Source organism: Pantherophis guttatus, chromosome 2, assembly GCF_059756535.1.
Source record: "Pantherophis guttatus breed Tessera chromosome 2, ASM5975653v1, whole genome shotgun sequence".
Taxonomy (NCBI): Eukaryota; Metazoa; Chordata; class Lepidosauria; order Squamata; family Colubridae; genus Pantherophis; species Pantherophis guttatus.
This window is the reverse complement of record NC_142064.1, coordinates 213,268,325-213,285,305: the sequence shown is the minus strand read 5'-3', so window position 1 is coordinate 213,285,305 and position 16,981 is coordinate 213,268,325. Positions and strand designations below refer to the sequence as shown.

The window sequence follows — 16,981 nt, the reverse complement described above, 5'->3', positions numbered from 1 at the left end:
AGAGTAAAGGAGTTATTTTGTTTGTGAGGAATGAAGACTTGAGTCAATCATTTTTTGAGGATAAGAACAGATTTTTTTTTCTTCATGGTAAAGCATGGGATGAAGTCTCTTCATTTAAGGTTATGGTCCATAATCTACTACATGGATCTCCAACCTTGGCAACTTTAAGACTTGTGGACTTCAACTCCCAGAATTCCTCAGCCAGCAAAGCTGGAAGTTGAAGTCCACAAGTCTTAAAGTTGCCAAGGTTGGAGACCCCGATCTAGTACATTAGTCCAGTCTGATAGATGTTTTTTCAACTTTCCAGTCTAGAGCTTAGAAAGAATGATTACCTCAAAGTTGCCTGTTATGCCTGAAAAAGGACCAGAACTGGTTTTATTCTGCTATAACTCCAATACTTTTAACCACTGTATTTAACTGTAGAGAGCCATCCATTCACACAATCAAACTTGAGTTCTGTAAGCTACGCTGAGGAATATACTTTACTAAGCATGTAACCATACATCAAGAAGATCAAGGAGCAGCATTGCAATATTTACAGAATGTTTTTAATATGACACAAATATGAAAATGAAAACAGAAAACAATAAAGCTTCTGAACAAAAAAATAACAACTAAAATGACTTTTCAAACCAGTTCTGGCTGTAAACTCTTTTTCTCTCTGAGCTGAACTAGTCTGTTTTTGCTTTTGTTGGAAAAAATGTCCATCTGGGTTCAGTTCCAAATGGGGAGAAAGACACTGGAAACATGGCGGCTGTTGAAAGATGGTTTAATGGTGGACAGGACCACATGGTTTCAGGTCCTGAGCAAAAAAAAAAGAGCACATGGGTGAAAGAGAGAGATTTATCCTCTCTATTGGGCTTTGAATTTGAGCTTGTATTCTGATTGGTTGTCAGACTCTCATGGGGCCATGCAGGGGTAACTTTGTAGGTTGACTTTTGAGTCCCAGGCCTGGTTGAATCTTGCTGGGTGATGATGTAATGAAGAGGGTTTTGGGCAATTCCTATTATGGCTGAGGACTAATCCTACCTTTGCTGGATCTTGGGTGAGGGCATTTGCTTATGAATAGACCTAGCTATCTCTTTATCTCTTAAGTGCTGACATCTGCTTTGGGCTATTGAGGAGGGTGGGGGCTATTAAGAGTGAGTCTGCTTCCTGCCTAAAAAAACATGTTTCTCCATTTCTCATCCAGGGAAATATAATATTCTGCCTTTTTAATATTTTCTAGAATATTTCAATCTTCTAGGAGAGGGGTGGGTGCTAACTTCCTACACTTTCACCAACCGGTTTCCATAACCATGGAATCTCCAGACCTTGAAACTCTCCACCAAGACTGGCAGATCAAGCTACTGGATATAAACAGGAGCATACCCCACATGCATTAGCACCGATGATGTTATTTAGTTGGCTAATGAAATGTCTGCAAGTAAACAGCGAAGTTCAGAGAGCATCAAGGACTCTACAGTCCAACTCTACACTACAGATATTTTCTTCTATTGACAAAAAATAACTCCTGCCCAATCTTATGCCAGAAGGACATTGCTGGAGTCAACCCAATATGTAAACATTAGAGCTGCTCATTTTCAAAAACGTTTCTCCATAGTCTAGATATTTATTAATCTGAACTTCCCAAGGTACCGGATATAGTTAAGGATATGTTGAATGAATGGATAATCATGATGGAAGTGACAGAAGTGATTAAGAGACTAAAAAATAATAAAATGCCAGGTCCCGATAGGCAATCAGCAGAATTCTGTAAACAACTAGAAGGGGTATTAAACCCAGTGATGGTGGAAGTTTATAATGAAGTATTACTAGAAGCAAAAATACCAAACTCGTGGACGGAAGCAAATATTACCCTAATACTCATGACTACTAATGACTCAGATTTAACACAGATAAAGAACTAGAGGCCAATATCCATATCCTGCTCATTTCCAAAAACGTTTCTCCATAGTCTAGATATTTATTAATCTGAACTTCCCAATGTACCGGATATAGTTAAGGATATGTTGAATGAACGGATAATCATGATGGAAGTGACAGTAGTGATTAAGAGACTAAAAAATAATAAAATGCCAGGTCCCGATGGGCTACCAGCAGAATTCTGTAAACAACTAGAAGGGGTATTAAACCCAGTGATGGTGGAAGTTTATAATGAAGTATTACTAGAAGCAAAAATACCAAACTCGTGGACGGAAGCAAATATTACCCTAATACTCATGACTACTAATAATTCAGATTTAACACAGATAAAGAACTAGAGGCCAATATCCTTATCCTGCTCATTTCCAAAAACGTTTCTCCATAGTCTAGATATTTATTAATCCAGCCTCTCTTGTACATTAGTGACTTTCAGAAACTCTGTTATTTACAGAATGGAAAGGCTTTTTTTGCCACTGATAACTCAACCTGAATTTGCTGATTATCTGGTATTTAATTCGTCCTCCCCCCACTATCATTGCCTTGGATTGACCCATTTCCCCCAAATGATGAAGGCTCTCCTGCTGTTTGTTCATTTGTTCATTCCTTATTTTAATGTATATTGGAGAGTTCCACTCACTAAGAGTCCTTGTTAGAGGATTCATTCTTCCTGAGCATAGGCAGTATTTTAAAAGAATACCAAGTAATTAAGTAGAGCAGCAGCTGTAGCAAGTCTAATTTAAAAAGAATGAAATTATCATAATATAATTGTTTTGGATGAAGAGTGTAGACTTAGTTTGCCCAGCTAGGAATGAATATATGGGGCATATAAAAGGATGGAGACAGTGGGGAGTGGGGGGAGAGAAGGAGTGTGGGGAGAGAGAATACATTCTCTAACATTTATACCTTTTTAGACTCAACATGGTAATGTTTATTAATTTTTATTTACATACTGGATGAAATCCCAGTTCTGAGAAAAGAAGACATGATTATTCAATCACTTAGAAGATCTGGCTGCAGATGAAGAACTTAATTCCTTTTCAGGATGTAGAAAGAATAGTGATTTTTCTGACAGTTAGAACAATTAAGCAGTAGAACGGCTTGCTTTCAGAAGTTGTGGGATTCTCCATCACTGGAGGTTTTTAAGAAGAGATTAGACAACCACTTGTTTAAAATGGTATAAAGCCATGATGGCGAACCTATGGCACGCGTGCCGGAAGTGGCACGCAGAACCATCTCTCTGGGCACATGAGCCGTCGCCTGTTGTTCTTCCGGGTTCCAGCATGCCGGCCAGCTGGTCTTCACATGTGTGGGAGCACCAGAAACTGGAAAAGCAGCCACCAGGTGCGCATACATGTGCCAGTCAGCTGCTCTTCCAGTTTCCGGCACGTGCATGTACACCGGCCACCTGGTCTTCCAGTTTCTGGATCAACTGGATCTTCCAGTTTCCGGTACCCACTGTGCACCAGCCAGCTGGTCTTTGTGCATGCATGCACACTAGAAACTGGAAGACCAGGTGGCCGGCATGCATGCATGTGCTGGAAACCCAAAGAGCAGCTGCCAGACGCGCACCTGGAGGCTGCTCTTCTGGTTTCCGGCATGCGTATGCGTGCATGCTCCCATTTCGGCACTCTGTGCCAAAAAGGTTCGTCAACATTGGTTGAGCAGGGGGTTGGACTAGGTCCCTTCCAACTCTATTATTCTGATATTTATGAGAGTACAGATCATTTCTTGCCAGCATGGTAGCAAATTAACTGCAGTCATGATTTTTTTTTTTAAAAAAGTAATGTTAGATAATAGCAAAATTAACCATTGGAATCATCGAATGGTTTTTACCAATGAGAAAACATTTCCTGATATCCAGCAACAAGGATAAAAGAATCAGCGTCAAAGATAGAGTTTATAGAAAATATGGGCTTATTGTTATTAATCTGAATTTTGCAGTAGTTACTTCAAAATCCTAGGATTTAACCCAATAATTCAGACAATGTGTAAGTTATAGTGACATCACCTATCCTAAGATTTAACCCAGACAATAGTAACTTCACCAGTGTAATCTATATCTACCCAATGCAAATAGTTGACAATCAAAATATCTTGACTTCTAATAAAAATCAGTCAAATTTGATAAATTTTGAATGGAAAAGTGCTACAGTTCCCAATATTTCTCAAAGGTTTTCTCAAACCTTTCTGAAATATTTAAGAAAACATATTTTAAGATAATAAAGGTTCACCCCTGCCTTCAACTTTAAATTCTGGAGTTACAAGATCAATGTCCAGTTGATTGAAGGGTAGCATTAATCTCAGATAATGTACACAAGAACTACCGGTAATCAATAAATGTTAAAACAGGCAGCAATAGTTGAATATTTAGCAAGACTTTGAAGAAGTTGTATTATGTAGGAAGTGGTTAATTGTACCTTACATCTCTGTGTAAATATTAGACTTACTGGTTTCTCAAATTTTACCAAATTGTAGTTGTTCATTAACTTAACTGTCCAATAAATAAATCCTCCTCTATGGTACTGTCATTTCCAAAATGGGAAAACAATTGCTGACTCTCTGGCTGGCTTTGTCTTCACAAATTCTATTAACAGATGCTGCTATCCATCAGGTACTTGCCTTCATTGATGCTTAATTGTTCATTGAAATATGAAAAAAATATGCATGGCTGAATTTTTAATCATTCAATTAATTTTATAGCTTGAAAAGGAGAACAAATAGCTAACCGAGAAGAACTAGACTTAGACCAAGGGAAGACAAGTTGCACTGTAACTGAACATGTTGTTTAGAAATGGCACCTGTGACTGTATTTGGATATGTGTATCAGTATAAAGATGTAACGGAAGATTAATAAGAGCAGATTAACAGGGGAATTTGTCCATCAGAGAAGTGGCAGCCCCTTATTTGAGGGGCTCAAAAGAGGTACTTGAATTTGGATTCCCCCACCAAACGGGGGATTGAACTCAGGGACCAAAATAGTTCTAGCTCTTTGATTCTAAGTTCAGTTTATCAGACAGCTGGAGTTAAACTTCCATCTCCTCGGTTTGTGGAATGAGAGTTTTGTGGGTTTGAACTTTATCTGTTGTCAAAATGGATAAGGGTATTTTGCTGGGATCCTAGCAATTTGGGATCACCCTTAGTTTGGATCCAGTCTCGCAAGCCAGCAGACTTCAGAGCTTGATTTATTACAAGTTCCTCTAAAGTAATGCAAGACTTTAACAAAGCAAATCTGTTTTCTTGACATGTGGCAGCTCTTCAGAGCCTAAGAGCAGCCCAGGCTCCATTGCTGGAAATTTTTGCCTCAGTGTGTTTTTCATCCAAAATGACAGGAGCTCTCCTTTCTCTCGCTTGTAGTATATAATCACTATGTCTTAAATCAGAAGCTGGAAGGGCAAACACTTTTGGATAGATTGAGGAATGGAAAAGATGGAGGTTTAAAAGTGCTCCAAACTGAGTGGTTTTTTAAAAGTATTAACATGAGATAGATTGAAACATGACAGAAACTTTGATAGCTTCCAAAGTTCTACAGAAGACCTTTTCTGTGCATTTTAAACTTTTTATAAGCACTTAGACTTATATACTGCTTCATAGTGCTTTAAAGTAAACTCTAAATGGTTTACAGAGTCAGCATATTGCTCCCAACAATCTGGGTCCTTATTTTACCGATTTCAGAAGGACGAAAGGCTGAGTCAACGTTGAGCTGTTCAGAATCAAGTGAGCAGTGAGTTTGGTTGTAGTATTCCATTCTAACCACTGCGCCACCACGGCTCTGTATGATCACTCGTTATACTTAAAAAAGACAGTAGTTATTGACAATTTCATTTTTGCTCTGCTATCCCACCCTGAAATGAATTTCTGAATAGGACCCTACTCGACCTCAACTTATATCTAAAGGTATATATTTCAGATTATGGGGAAATGTCTTAAAGCAAGTCAACTAGTAGGTATCCACAGGGGAAGGCTCAAAAAAAGTCAGAACATTTCAACATGATTGAAAGCCCACTTGTGGTATTGATGCATATTCAAAGATCAGAACTTCAATAGCATAGTTGCATCCTTAACTTTTTTTAAAAAAAAAAATCCTTTCTTTGTGAACATCCCTGCTGATATCAGTACTCCAGGATCCTACGCAGAAGTTCACACCCGTTCAGCATGTACAGGATCTGAGAGACTATAAGCAAAACCCATGTCTTTAAGCCAATTACTACTTCTAAAGAAACATCAATTGTTAAATCACTCTTTATTTTTTAAAAAGTTGTTAATACATGGGGAAAAAAAGGTAAATGAATTCATCAATGAAATTTTTTTAACTTTCTAAAAGAGACCCAGTTCAGACTTTATACAGGTAGTTCTGTACAGAGGACTTACAACTATTCATTTATGGTTTATAAATTTATAAAGTGACTTATAAACTGTCTTTGAAATTATAACTATTGCACTATCCCATGTCCACATGATTATAATTTGTGACTTTCCCAGCTACTTTTCAACAACCAAAGTCAAAAGGGGAAGCCAGATTTGCTTAATGACTATGGTAAAAATGGTTGTAAAATTGTATCTGGTTGTGTGATGGGTTCCTTTAAGGACTGCATCACTTAGCAACTGAAATTCCAGTCCTAGTTATGGTTGTAAGTTGAGGGCTACCTGTATACTATTACAATATTCTACACTTTGAGAATCCTATTCCAATGTATTCTATAAACATGAATGACAAATATCTGACTTTGGTTTACTTAAAAGTTACTAAGCAGGGAGAACTTCAGGCAGTTCATCTGCCAAAGGCAGCCAGCCATGTGCTGGCAACATATAGAAGACATAAATGCTATGATGAGCAAACAACTAAGTCCGTTTCTCCTTGTAACCTATAACACATTTTTGCTTTAACAGTCTGCCAAACATCAATCTTAATTTCTTACTTTATTCTTTATTGTTTAGGACAAATGCAAAATACAAGTGTAAATGCCGAGATGCCCATGTCTTAAGGAAGAATAAGATAAAGATGTCTCTTGTGGCTGATTTAGGATATCATGACAGAACAACCCATTTTGCAGGGTGGGTGGGTGGGTGGGTGGGTGGGTGGGAAGGTGTTCTTTTAGGAAGATGCAGGTTTTTTTAAAAAACAGTAACAAAGTTGGAAGGGACCTTGGGGGTCATCTAGTCCAACCCCCTGCTCATGCAGTATACTAGGGATTTGAACCACTGAACTGCGGACCTTTCTGATCAACAAGCTCAGCATCTTAGCCACTGAGCCACTTAGCCAGGCTAGGTGCAGATGTTTATGGATTTTTTTTCCATGTGTGCCAGAAAAAGATTCTTTACTTCTGAACATGTCAAAATTGAGAAGTTGGTAAGCTGCACACAGCAAACCAAATCTTACAATAGCATTTTTTTCAGCAGTGTCATATTTTATATAACACTAGACAATCCATGTCTGATTAAAATATCTTTCCTTCCTTCCTTCCTTCCTTCCTTCCTTCCTCCCTCCCTCCCTCTCTCCCTCCCTCCCTCCCTCCCTGCCTTCTTTCTTCCCTCCCTTCCTTTCTTCCTCCTTCCCTCCCTCCCTTCCCTCACTGTCTCTCTCCCTCCCTTCCTGTCATTCTGTCATTATCTGCCTGCTTGCCTACAACAATGAAACAGCCATAACTTCCTCAAATTTCATTCTATTAGATGCATTCTGTCAGTTAGCCGATTTGAGGAAGCTTGGTTCAAAAATGATTTCCTTATAATTCACCTTCACTCAGGCAAATGTCATAACAAGAGTTTTAGTAGCATATACCATAGGTGTTTTATATAATATATTCAAACACCATAAAAATAGTTTAATAATTTAAAAGAATGATCTTGCATTTTTATTACAGCAAATTATCATATCAAAAATTGATTTATTTTTGTTTCTTATAAAAGTGACTCTGTGTGGTGTTTGCTACTAAATTTTTAGTCTTTGTTCAATTGTTAGTAACAACTTCCAGCAAAGAAACTGATAAAAGCTTTCTTTCTTCTTCCCCTAGAATGCCATTGAAATCTACAGCCTGCACATTGACTGCAAAGTTATGTCACGGTATGCCCACACAGTCATCACCAGCAGAATTGTCAACAGGGCAAATGAATCCAAGGAGGCTCTTTTTGATGTAGAGCTACCCAAGAAAGCCTTCATCACAAACTTCAGCATGTAAGCACTATTTAGGTATTTTAAAAGATGGAGAATTTCAGAATTTGAGTAAGAGTTGGCAATCAATCTCCCACTGAGGACTATAGAAAGAAAGGAGTAAATATATACAACAATCTTATTCAACCTTGCTGGTTGGAGAATTCTGAGAGTTGAAGTCCACACATATTAAAGTTTCCAAAGTTAAGAAAAACAATGGTCCACAGGATGTATCCTTATTTCTTGTTTACAACATTTGTAAGAATGTCAAGACTGGCAAAATTCTTCTACATAATAAATCTCATGGTAGATACCCTGAGACCCATAAATCTTTTTAACAAATCTTTTTTTAAAGTTGGTCTATGGGAGCAATTTAGTTGGGAAATCCTCCAAAGTATGGCTCAACATCTGAAATGACAAGACAGATCTGAATTTTATTTACTTGTTTTTCAAGGTTGATAACGCTCTCCCATTACCAAATCTGGAGCAGCATACAACTCCCCAAATATGTAATTCGGGACTAAAAATACAAATACAGATCAAATTACTGCAAAAACAAATCATTTACCTATGTAAAACTGGGGAATATTTTCAGAACAATTGAAACCATTGAATACAGACCTCACCTGGAAGAAACTTTTCATTCAAAGCAAAATCACACTGATTGATTAAAATGTAACCACAAGAATTATTGAGCATTGGAGTTTGTCTGTACAATCCTACTTCCACAATTGATTGAATTGGATAAGAAACCATATTGGGGGAAATTACATTGATAAAGAAAGACAATGCAAGCCCCCACCCCAGATGAATATTTCCCATCAACACTTCAAATGGTCCTACTTCTAAATTATGATTAAAATGAAATTGAAATTATATTCAATCCAATCATGTATTTCTTTCACTTCATAAAATATCTTACTATCGGTGTGTTTTCATTTTCTTTTTGTGGATCTTTATGAATTCTTTGAAACATCTATTTTGAAGGATCATAGATGGAGAAACATACCCTGGAATAATCAAGGAGAAAAAGGCTGCTCAAGCTCAGTATGATTCCGCCATTTCCCGAGGTGAAAGTGCTGGATTGGTCAAGTAAGTACAAGAAGTTTTCCCAAGTTTTGATTTTAAGCGGATGCCTTTTCTTAACCAGACCCACTCAGTTCATATGATCCACTGTTTCTTGGCACATGCAGATAATTAGATTCGACTGTGATTCCTCAGAGGGTTTATGCATTAAAGCCTTAAATAAGAAAATCCATGTAATAAAGTAATAAACCATGCAAGCCATCTTGAATTTTTAAAGATGTCTCAGGAAGCCTATGGATAATCTGAAGCTTATCATGAATGCCAAAAATAGCAATAAAAAAATAAAAAAGGTTCTGTCACAAGCCATACAGGGAGAAAGAGAAGAGAAATAGTGATTAAAATAGGTAAGGAACTGGTGACAGAACATTTAGCTGCTGTGAGTGAATTTAGTCTCTGGATGCTAAAGAAATTGGCAGATGTGATCTCAGAACTACTAACTGTAATCTTTGAGAATTGCTGGAGTACAGGGAAAGTGCCATAGGATTGAAGAAGAAACAATGTTGTTTTGATCTTTTAAAGAGGAGGAAAAAGTAGATCTAAGAAACTACAGACCATCTGCAGAAATCGTAGCAAAAATTATCAAGCAGCCGGTTTGCAAGCACTTACCATGTTTCCCCAAAAATAAGACCCTGTCTTATATTTTTTTGAAATAAGCACATGGCCTTATTTTCAGGGAGGTCTGATTATTTTGGGGTGCATGGAGCAAGATGGGGCTCCTCTTGCATCTTATCTGATTTCCAGCTCTGCATTTAAATATTTTCAGGGAGGGCTTATTTTGGGGGGGGGGGAGACTTATAGTGCATGTGCTCAAAAGCCCGATTGGGCTTATTATCAGGGGATTTCTTATTTTCATGGAAACAGGGTAGAAGGAACAAAATACCTAAATTATACTTTTTTCATTTATAGATCAGCTGGAAGAAAATTGGAAAAGTTTAGTGTTTCAGTTAATGTTGCAGCAGCTGGTAAAGTTAACTTTGAGTTGAATTATGAGCAATTACTTGATCGAAAGTTAGGGAAATATGAATTGATCATCAAAGTCAAGCCCAAACAACTGGTGAAAGACTTTCAGGTAAAATCTCCATCAACAATTTTGTCCATCTGTCATCTTTAGAAGGTAGGACCCAATCACATCTTTTGCTTTTGTTTATGCTTAGATTGATACCCACATCTTTGAGCCACAAGGCATATCCTTCTTAGAAACAGAAAGCAGTTTCTTGAACAATGAAATAAAGGATGCTCTCGTAAAGACACAGGAGGAGACCAAGGTATGTGGTTGGATTTGACCCAAAATTCTTAAAGCTCCTTAGAAAATTCTTAATAAGAAATCACTGTTGTATTGTTAGTTTGCCTGATTGATGATTTTATTTTTCTTTAATATTCAGGCTCATATTTCATTTAAACCAACCTTAAGTCAGCAAAGGAAAAACCCTGAGTCTGAACAGACTGTTCTAGACGGAGATTTCCTCATACGTTATGATGTTAAAAGAAATGTTGCCGTAGGTGACATACAGGTAACATGACTTTTTAAATTCACCTGTGATTCTAACAATAGCCATTATTTAGGGTCTGTCCTGAAATCTTGCAGTATCATAATCTTTTGGCATTAATGGATAGGGTGGGAGGAGAGGAGTCATGCCATGTCCTCAAGGTATTGCCTTTATCTTATTCCCGGCTCTGAGCAAGGGCAGCGAAGTCATTTTCAGGTTTTAAAGTTTTAAAGTAATGTTTTCTGCTGAGAGAACCTTTGCATAGATAAGATCTAGCTTGCTTCATGTACTTGCTGATGAGATCAGGGATTGAGATCTATCCCACTTCTGTTATTTTAGGTTATTGACCTCTGTGGCCATTTTGATCTGGGCTGCAGGAGATCCTGGAAAAAGGACTTATGCAATGCTCTCCTGAAACACTGTTAGACACACATTTTTTAAAAATAGGACTAGCATTCTTTAGAACTAATAAAGAACTTACCCAGAAGCTTGATTTAAACAGTGAAAGAGAGCTACATTCTTCCAGCTGTGTATTGCTGCTTTCATCACAAACATAGGTTTTCAACTGCTTCTGCCAATAAAGGACAGAGAAGCTTTTATTACTTTCGTGGGAAGTCCTTGTGCCACTTTGCCTATTCCACATCCATTTGCCAACGTACCCTTGCGGTGCTATTTGAGGGTGAAGCTCTCTTGTTTTTGACTATGCCACCTACTTCTGACCTTTCTCTCTTCATCTGTTAACTGACAAGTTCATTTTTGAGAAGGATCTAATATTCTTTCATGACTGTGCTAAACTCTTATCCAGAAATCACGCAAATGACAGGTCACAGATACAGACAGTGGTGGGATTCAAGTAATTTAACAATCGGTTCTCTGCCCTATTGGTTTCTTCCAACAACCAGTTTGCCAAACTGCTCAGACAGTTAACAACCAGTTCTCCCGAAGTGGTGCAAACTGGCTGAATTCCACCACTGGATACAGAGTACCTTCATGCCTTCATAATGGCCATAAATTGGCTGGATTACCTGTTCTAAGTCCTCTCCTACACATACCATCTCTGTCCCACCACTTCTTCTCAGGTAGCATTCAGTGGGAAAGAAAGGGAAATCTAGGGAACCCACCAATCCCTTTTCTCATTAAATGATTAGGACAGCTGCACTCACTGTCCTCTTGAAATATGTGGCATGTTTTTTTCTGTCTGCTTTTGGATTGGAAGAAGGTACTTTATATGGCTGTCTGACTGTGTCTTTTGGTACACTTAGCTGAACCCTTAGCTTTGAGAAAGGATCATTTAAAGAGCCCTCACCCTCTGTTTTGGTCAATGATTCCAATTCAATGATTCAGAGTACTGAAATGTGAACCCAAGGGATATAAACAAAAACTAATCTTGTTTGTTCAAAACTTACTGGAAATGTAGTAAAAGACTTCAGACCCTTGGGAATATCAATTTATTTCCCAGATTTCTCAAATTCTATCATAAATTCAGAGTAATTTTCTTTGGCTATATTCCCATTTGTATCTATACCACAAACCGGTCCCAAAAACATTTTTCCAGTATCTATGAGGTATTTAATCTCAACCTTAAACCTTCAACTGGGACTGACTGAAGTTGTACTGGAGTTAGATTTAGTTTTCCTCTTTCTTACTCCACATTGCCCAGAGAAAGCTTCAGACAGAAAATCGATGTTTTTCATCCCCCAATGACAGGAGCTCTCCATTCTCCTGCTTGTAGTATGTCTTGTAGTATGTCTTAAATCAGAAGCTGGAAAGGCAAACACTTTTGGATGGATTGAGGAATGGAAAAGATGGAGGTTTAAAAGTGCTCCAAACTGAGTGGTCTTTCAAAAGTATTAACATGAGATAGATTGAAACATGACAGAAACTTTGATAGCTTCCAAAGTTCTACAGAAGACTTTTCAGTCAGCATATTCCCCCCAACAATCTTGGTCCTCATTTTACTGACCTGGAAGGATGGAAGGCTGAGTCAACCTTGAGCACTGTGTTAGCCTGCAGTACTGCACTCTAACCACTGCAACACCATGGCTCTTTATAATCATAGTGTATGAAAATACAGTGTTATTGATAATTTCAATACAGTGTTATAATACAGTGTTATTGACCATTTTTGCTGTGCTATCTCACTCCAAAACAAATTTCTGAATAGAACCCTTCCCGATCTCTACTTATATCTAAAGGTATATATTTCAGATGATGGGGAAATGTCCTAAAGCAGGTCAACTAGTAGCTATCCACAGGGGAAGGCTCAAAAAACTCATATCTGTTAAGCTTTGCCACCCATTAGCTTGGAGGAAAAACTGGTGATTGACAAAAACATGGTACAAGAGCAGTCATGGTAGGAGTGATCAGGTCAGCAAATTTCAGGCCAGGCAACTGCCAGTGGGCAGCAATGTAACTCCACAGCAGGGAACGTATCCTATGAGAAACAGCACACACTGTGTTGGTCTGCTCTCTGTGGAAAAAGGGGGCGGGGGACACACACACACCGAACCACAGTTAGAACAGATACAGTCAAAAGACCTTTACTGCCTATCACTAAACATACAGAAGGTCATTTCATATTTTGTTGAACTGAATTTATGTATCTATAGTTAGGAATACATTTACATTTTGTTAAATCAGAAGTCCTTGGCTAAAAGTTTGGTTTCAGACTTCAGTACTTTTCATGCAGTAAACTAATGTATGTTTCGGAGAGTTAAACAATTTATAGAAATGAATTTCTTCAACCAAAATTTCAGACTCACCCAATTGATGAGATGGGCAGCATGTAAATTAAATAAATAAATATATAAAAGTATTTTTGACCCAGTATCCTATATAGCTAATTTTAGTTTCTTTATCTTCCAGTATATCAAAATATGTGTCTGTAACATGTTAAAATAACATATTTTGTTCATTTCAGATCGTGAATGGTTATTTTGTCCATTATTTTGCACCCAGTGAAATGCCAGTATTTCCCAAAAATATCATCTTTGTTATAGATAAAAGTGGATCTATGGCTGGCAATAAAATTCGGCAGGTAATTTCTCCCAAAACAGAGCCTTTTCTTGAGTCTACTGATAGTTTTTGTTGTATGCCAAGTTTAATTCCAATGAAAATTATTTTGTTTCAGCAAGTCAGCCTCAGATATTCTCAGCCTCCTCTCTCTTTTATAGCTGTGAATTAAGAAAGAACGATGATGTGCTTGAGTCAGAATAAACAGGACTTCTTCCATCCCTCTATTGTTTAAATTTATTTCCTTGTTGGCTTTGTATATATCATTACTTTTAAGTGAATTATTATTACCAAGGTACACATGATAGCTTGTTCTTTCAATAGACCAGCCATTTTGGATCAGTCATTTTCTCTTAACTAACCTACCTCACAGAGCAGTTCTCGTAAAATGACTTGAGATTGAGGAGGAAAAGTGAAATATAAATCTAGCAAACAAATAATTGAGCAACTGGCTAAAAGCTTTAAAATGAGCTGTGGAATAATTACCCTTTAAAGTTGGTTAAACATTCCATCTTATTTGGAAACCATTAACAACTGCCTTTGTTTTATAAAAGGCAAGAATTGTAATTATGAGATATATCCTCCTGTGTTTTCTAATTTATATTAAGGGAAAAATGAAGGTTCTGTGTACACAGGTCAAAGGTTATATATATTTTCACTTATTATAATAGATGTCAAAATGCTAGCTTTGGTTACAGAATTTAACCGTGTGTTGTTTTACTCTTTGTTATAGACTAAAGAAGCCTTGGAAAAGATTTTGGAAGATCTGAATCCTAAAGACAATTTTAATTTAATTGTCTTTAGTAGGAGTAGTTCAAAGTGGAAGCCCACTTTGTTGCAAGCCAGCAAGGAAAATGTGGAATCGGCTAAACAGTATGTTCAAACTATTCATGCGCAAGGAGGTCAGTATGAGGACTAAGTAGAAGTCCATCTTTGCAATAGCGCTTTAATCAGGAGTTCACTGGAACTGATATCCAAACCTTCTTGATTCCAGTTTTTCATTTAATTACTTGACTTTTTTTTTTTTGTTAAAAACATCAAATAATTATTTCTTCCTTCTTATATTCAATGTCATTCAAGGTATTTTAGATTACATTAATAACAATGAGGGCTGTTGTTTTAGGGCAGTGTTTCTCAACCTTGGTAGCTTGAAGATGGGTGGACTTCAATTCCCAGAATCCCCCAGCCCGTAGTGCGGGCTGGGGGATTCTGGGAGTTGAAGTCCACCCATCTTCAAGCTACCAAGGTTGAGAAACACTGTTTTAGGGGAACCTGGAGACAGGAGTATTAGATATATTAGGAGCCCGGGTAGCACAGTGATTAAAATGCACTATGACAGGTTAACTCTGCCCACAGTCTGGAGTTTGATCCTTTCAAGGTTGATAAAATGAGGAGCCAGATTGTTGGGGCCAATATATGCTGACATTGTAAACTACCCAGAGAATGCTGTAAAGCACTATGGGATGGTATATAAATCTAAGTGCTATTACTATTGTTATATTTGCTCTCTTGAGTTGACATTTCTCTATGTGTCTGTCTGTCAGTCATCTATCTATCCCTGAATAAAAATCTCAGCTCAGAGATTTTTTTTAAAAGCTCAAAAATTCATTTTCCCCAAAAGCTCAGAGAGCACCAGGGTCTCCACATAAAGATCTATAATAATACTACTATTAATAATAATGCTCATTCCTCCATGTATTTGATTTTTCTTTGATTTTATCTTTTTTGAGAGAGAGAGATCAACAAAGTTAGTTTTTTGCAGCTGAAGTTATTATTATGAACCTATTATTATGAAAATTAAAGGTATTACTATTGCCTTAGCAATTATCCTGATTTGAAACCAGAGATTTCTATTTGTATAAGTCAGTGGTGGCAAACCTTTTACTCACCAAGTGCCGAACAGGTACGCGCTTTGTGCACGCATGTGCTATCTGCGCTAATGCATGGCTCCTCCCCGTGCTCTGTGCATGCAACTGCACTATCTGTGCATGTTCATGGCAGATGGTGCAGATTTTGCACGCACCCCCATGCACTGCGTGTGCAATTGCACCATCTGTGGATGCATGTAGGTTTCATGCTTGCAATGCATGCATGCAAATGCCGTGTACTCATGCACGCACTGCATGGAAGTACTCTATAGTGCATGCACAAACATGCGCACATGCGCAGGAGAGCTCCGAAGACCAGCTGGGTTCCCTGAATTGCACGCATGTGCACTGGAGGTCCGAACACCAGTTGGGGCGTGCACGCATGCGCAGCTGCAGTTGAGTTGGGTGACAGCTTGCGTGCCCAGAAAGATGGCTCTGTGTTCCACCTCTGACACGTATGCCATACGTTTGCCATCACAGGTATAAATTATGACAATCCCATATAAGGACTTAGTGCTCCTTTCAGATTGGCACCATAACAATGAGATCCCTGTCATCTCTGTTCATCAGCTGTTTATTGTTCTTAGCTGAGCTACTTTCAATTTTAGTTAAACAAGTTTCCCTTTGGAATCTGAAGCTCCAGAAAGTTGGCAGGGTGATATTGTCCATTTCCCAGGACTCTGAATCTAACTTTTGACTCTTCCTAGAACAGGCCCAGTTGCTGTATCATATTACCAATATGCTATTACTTTGAAGATATGTTAGAAAAAAAACCCACCAGAAGAGATTATGATTTTTGCACTTTTGCAGCTCTTTCTCTACAGGTGTTCAGAGCTGGGGGAAAAGAATAAACACAACTTGACATAAAAATATGGATACTGGTTTTTGCATTGACTGATTGATCATCTGATGCAGCCTGGAGGCATTCATAATATTTTGAGACTAGTGGCAATTGAGAAACATTAGTTGGCTTCAAATCACATGTTTGTTTGTGACATGTATAAATGTCATTTATAAATGAATAAATAATCTAAGACTCAGCAGTTAAAGCAATTAAAGGCAAACAAAAAGAAGCATAAAATTAAAACATCCACAATAAATTTAGATGTTCAATAACAGCCTGAAACCAAAATAAATAACACCACTGGCATCCTAACATTTACTACAAACCCTCTGGAATACCACAATTGTTAAAAACTCCCAGAAGGCTAAAAATAGGGATCAATTTGATTTCTGCTGGGAAGCAATGCCGTAATGTAGGTGTTGCCATTGAAAAGGAGCATTTATGAAGCATCAACTTCACAAAATTGAGAGATCATCAATCTTTTCTCTGGAACGCACAGATTGGGTGGTTCAATTGTAATTGAAGAGGGGAGTCTGGAAATTTTGCTTTTGAATGACTGGATAGTAGAAATAGTGTCAAAGTGCCTTTATTTACTTGTATTTATTTAATCAGC

At 37.7% G+C, this 16,981-nt stretch overlaps 1 protein-coding gene across 4 annotated transcripts in view; it reads left to right on the top strand.

Moving 5' to 3' along the window:
* The first annotated feature begins 4,456 nt into the window (after positions 1-4,456).
* LOC117678167 (inter-alpha-trypsin inhibitor heavy chain H4-like) overlaps positions 4,457-16,981 on the top strand; it is a 31,128-nt gene continuing 18,603 nt past the window's right edge. For all 4 annotated transcript variants that reach the window (XM_034438962.2, XM_034438945.2, XM_034438953.2 and 1 more), the window contains exons 1-8: positions 4,457-4,537; positions 7,935-8,095; positions 9,059-9,163; positions 10,064-10,226; positions 10,312-10,422; positions 10,540-10,668; positions 13,565-13,681; positions 14,390-14,558. In XM_034438962.2, coding sequence (XP_034294853.1) covers positions 4,463-4,537; positions 7,935-8,095; positions 9,059-9,163; positions 10,064-10,226; positions 10,312-10,422; positions 10,540-10,668; positions 13,565-13,681; positions 14,390-14,558 — 1,030 coding nt within the window. In that variant the 5' untranslated portion in view covers positions 4,457-4,462. The remainder of the gene's footprint in view (positions 4,538-7,934; positions 8,096-9,058; positions 9,164-10,063; positions 10,227-10,311; positions 10,423-10,539; positions 10,669-13,564; positions 13,682-14,389; positions 14,559-16,981) is intronic.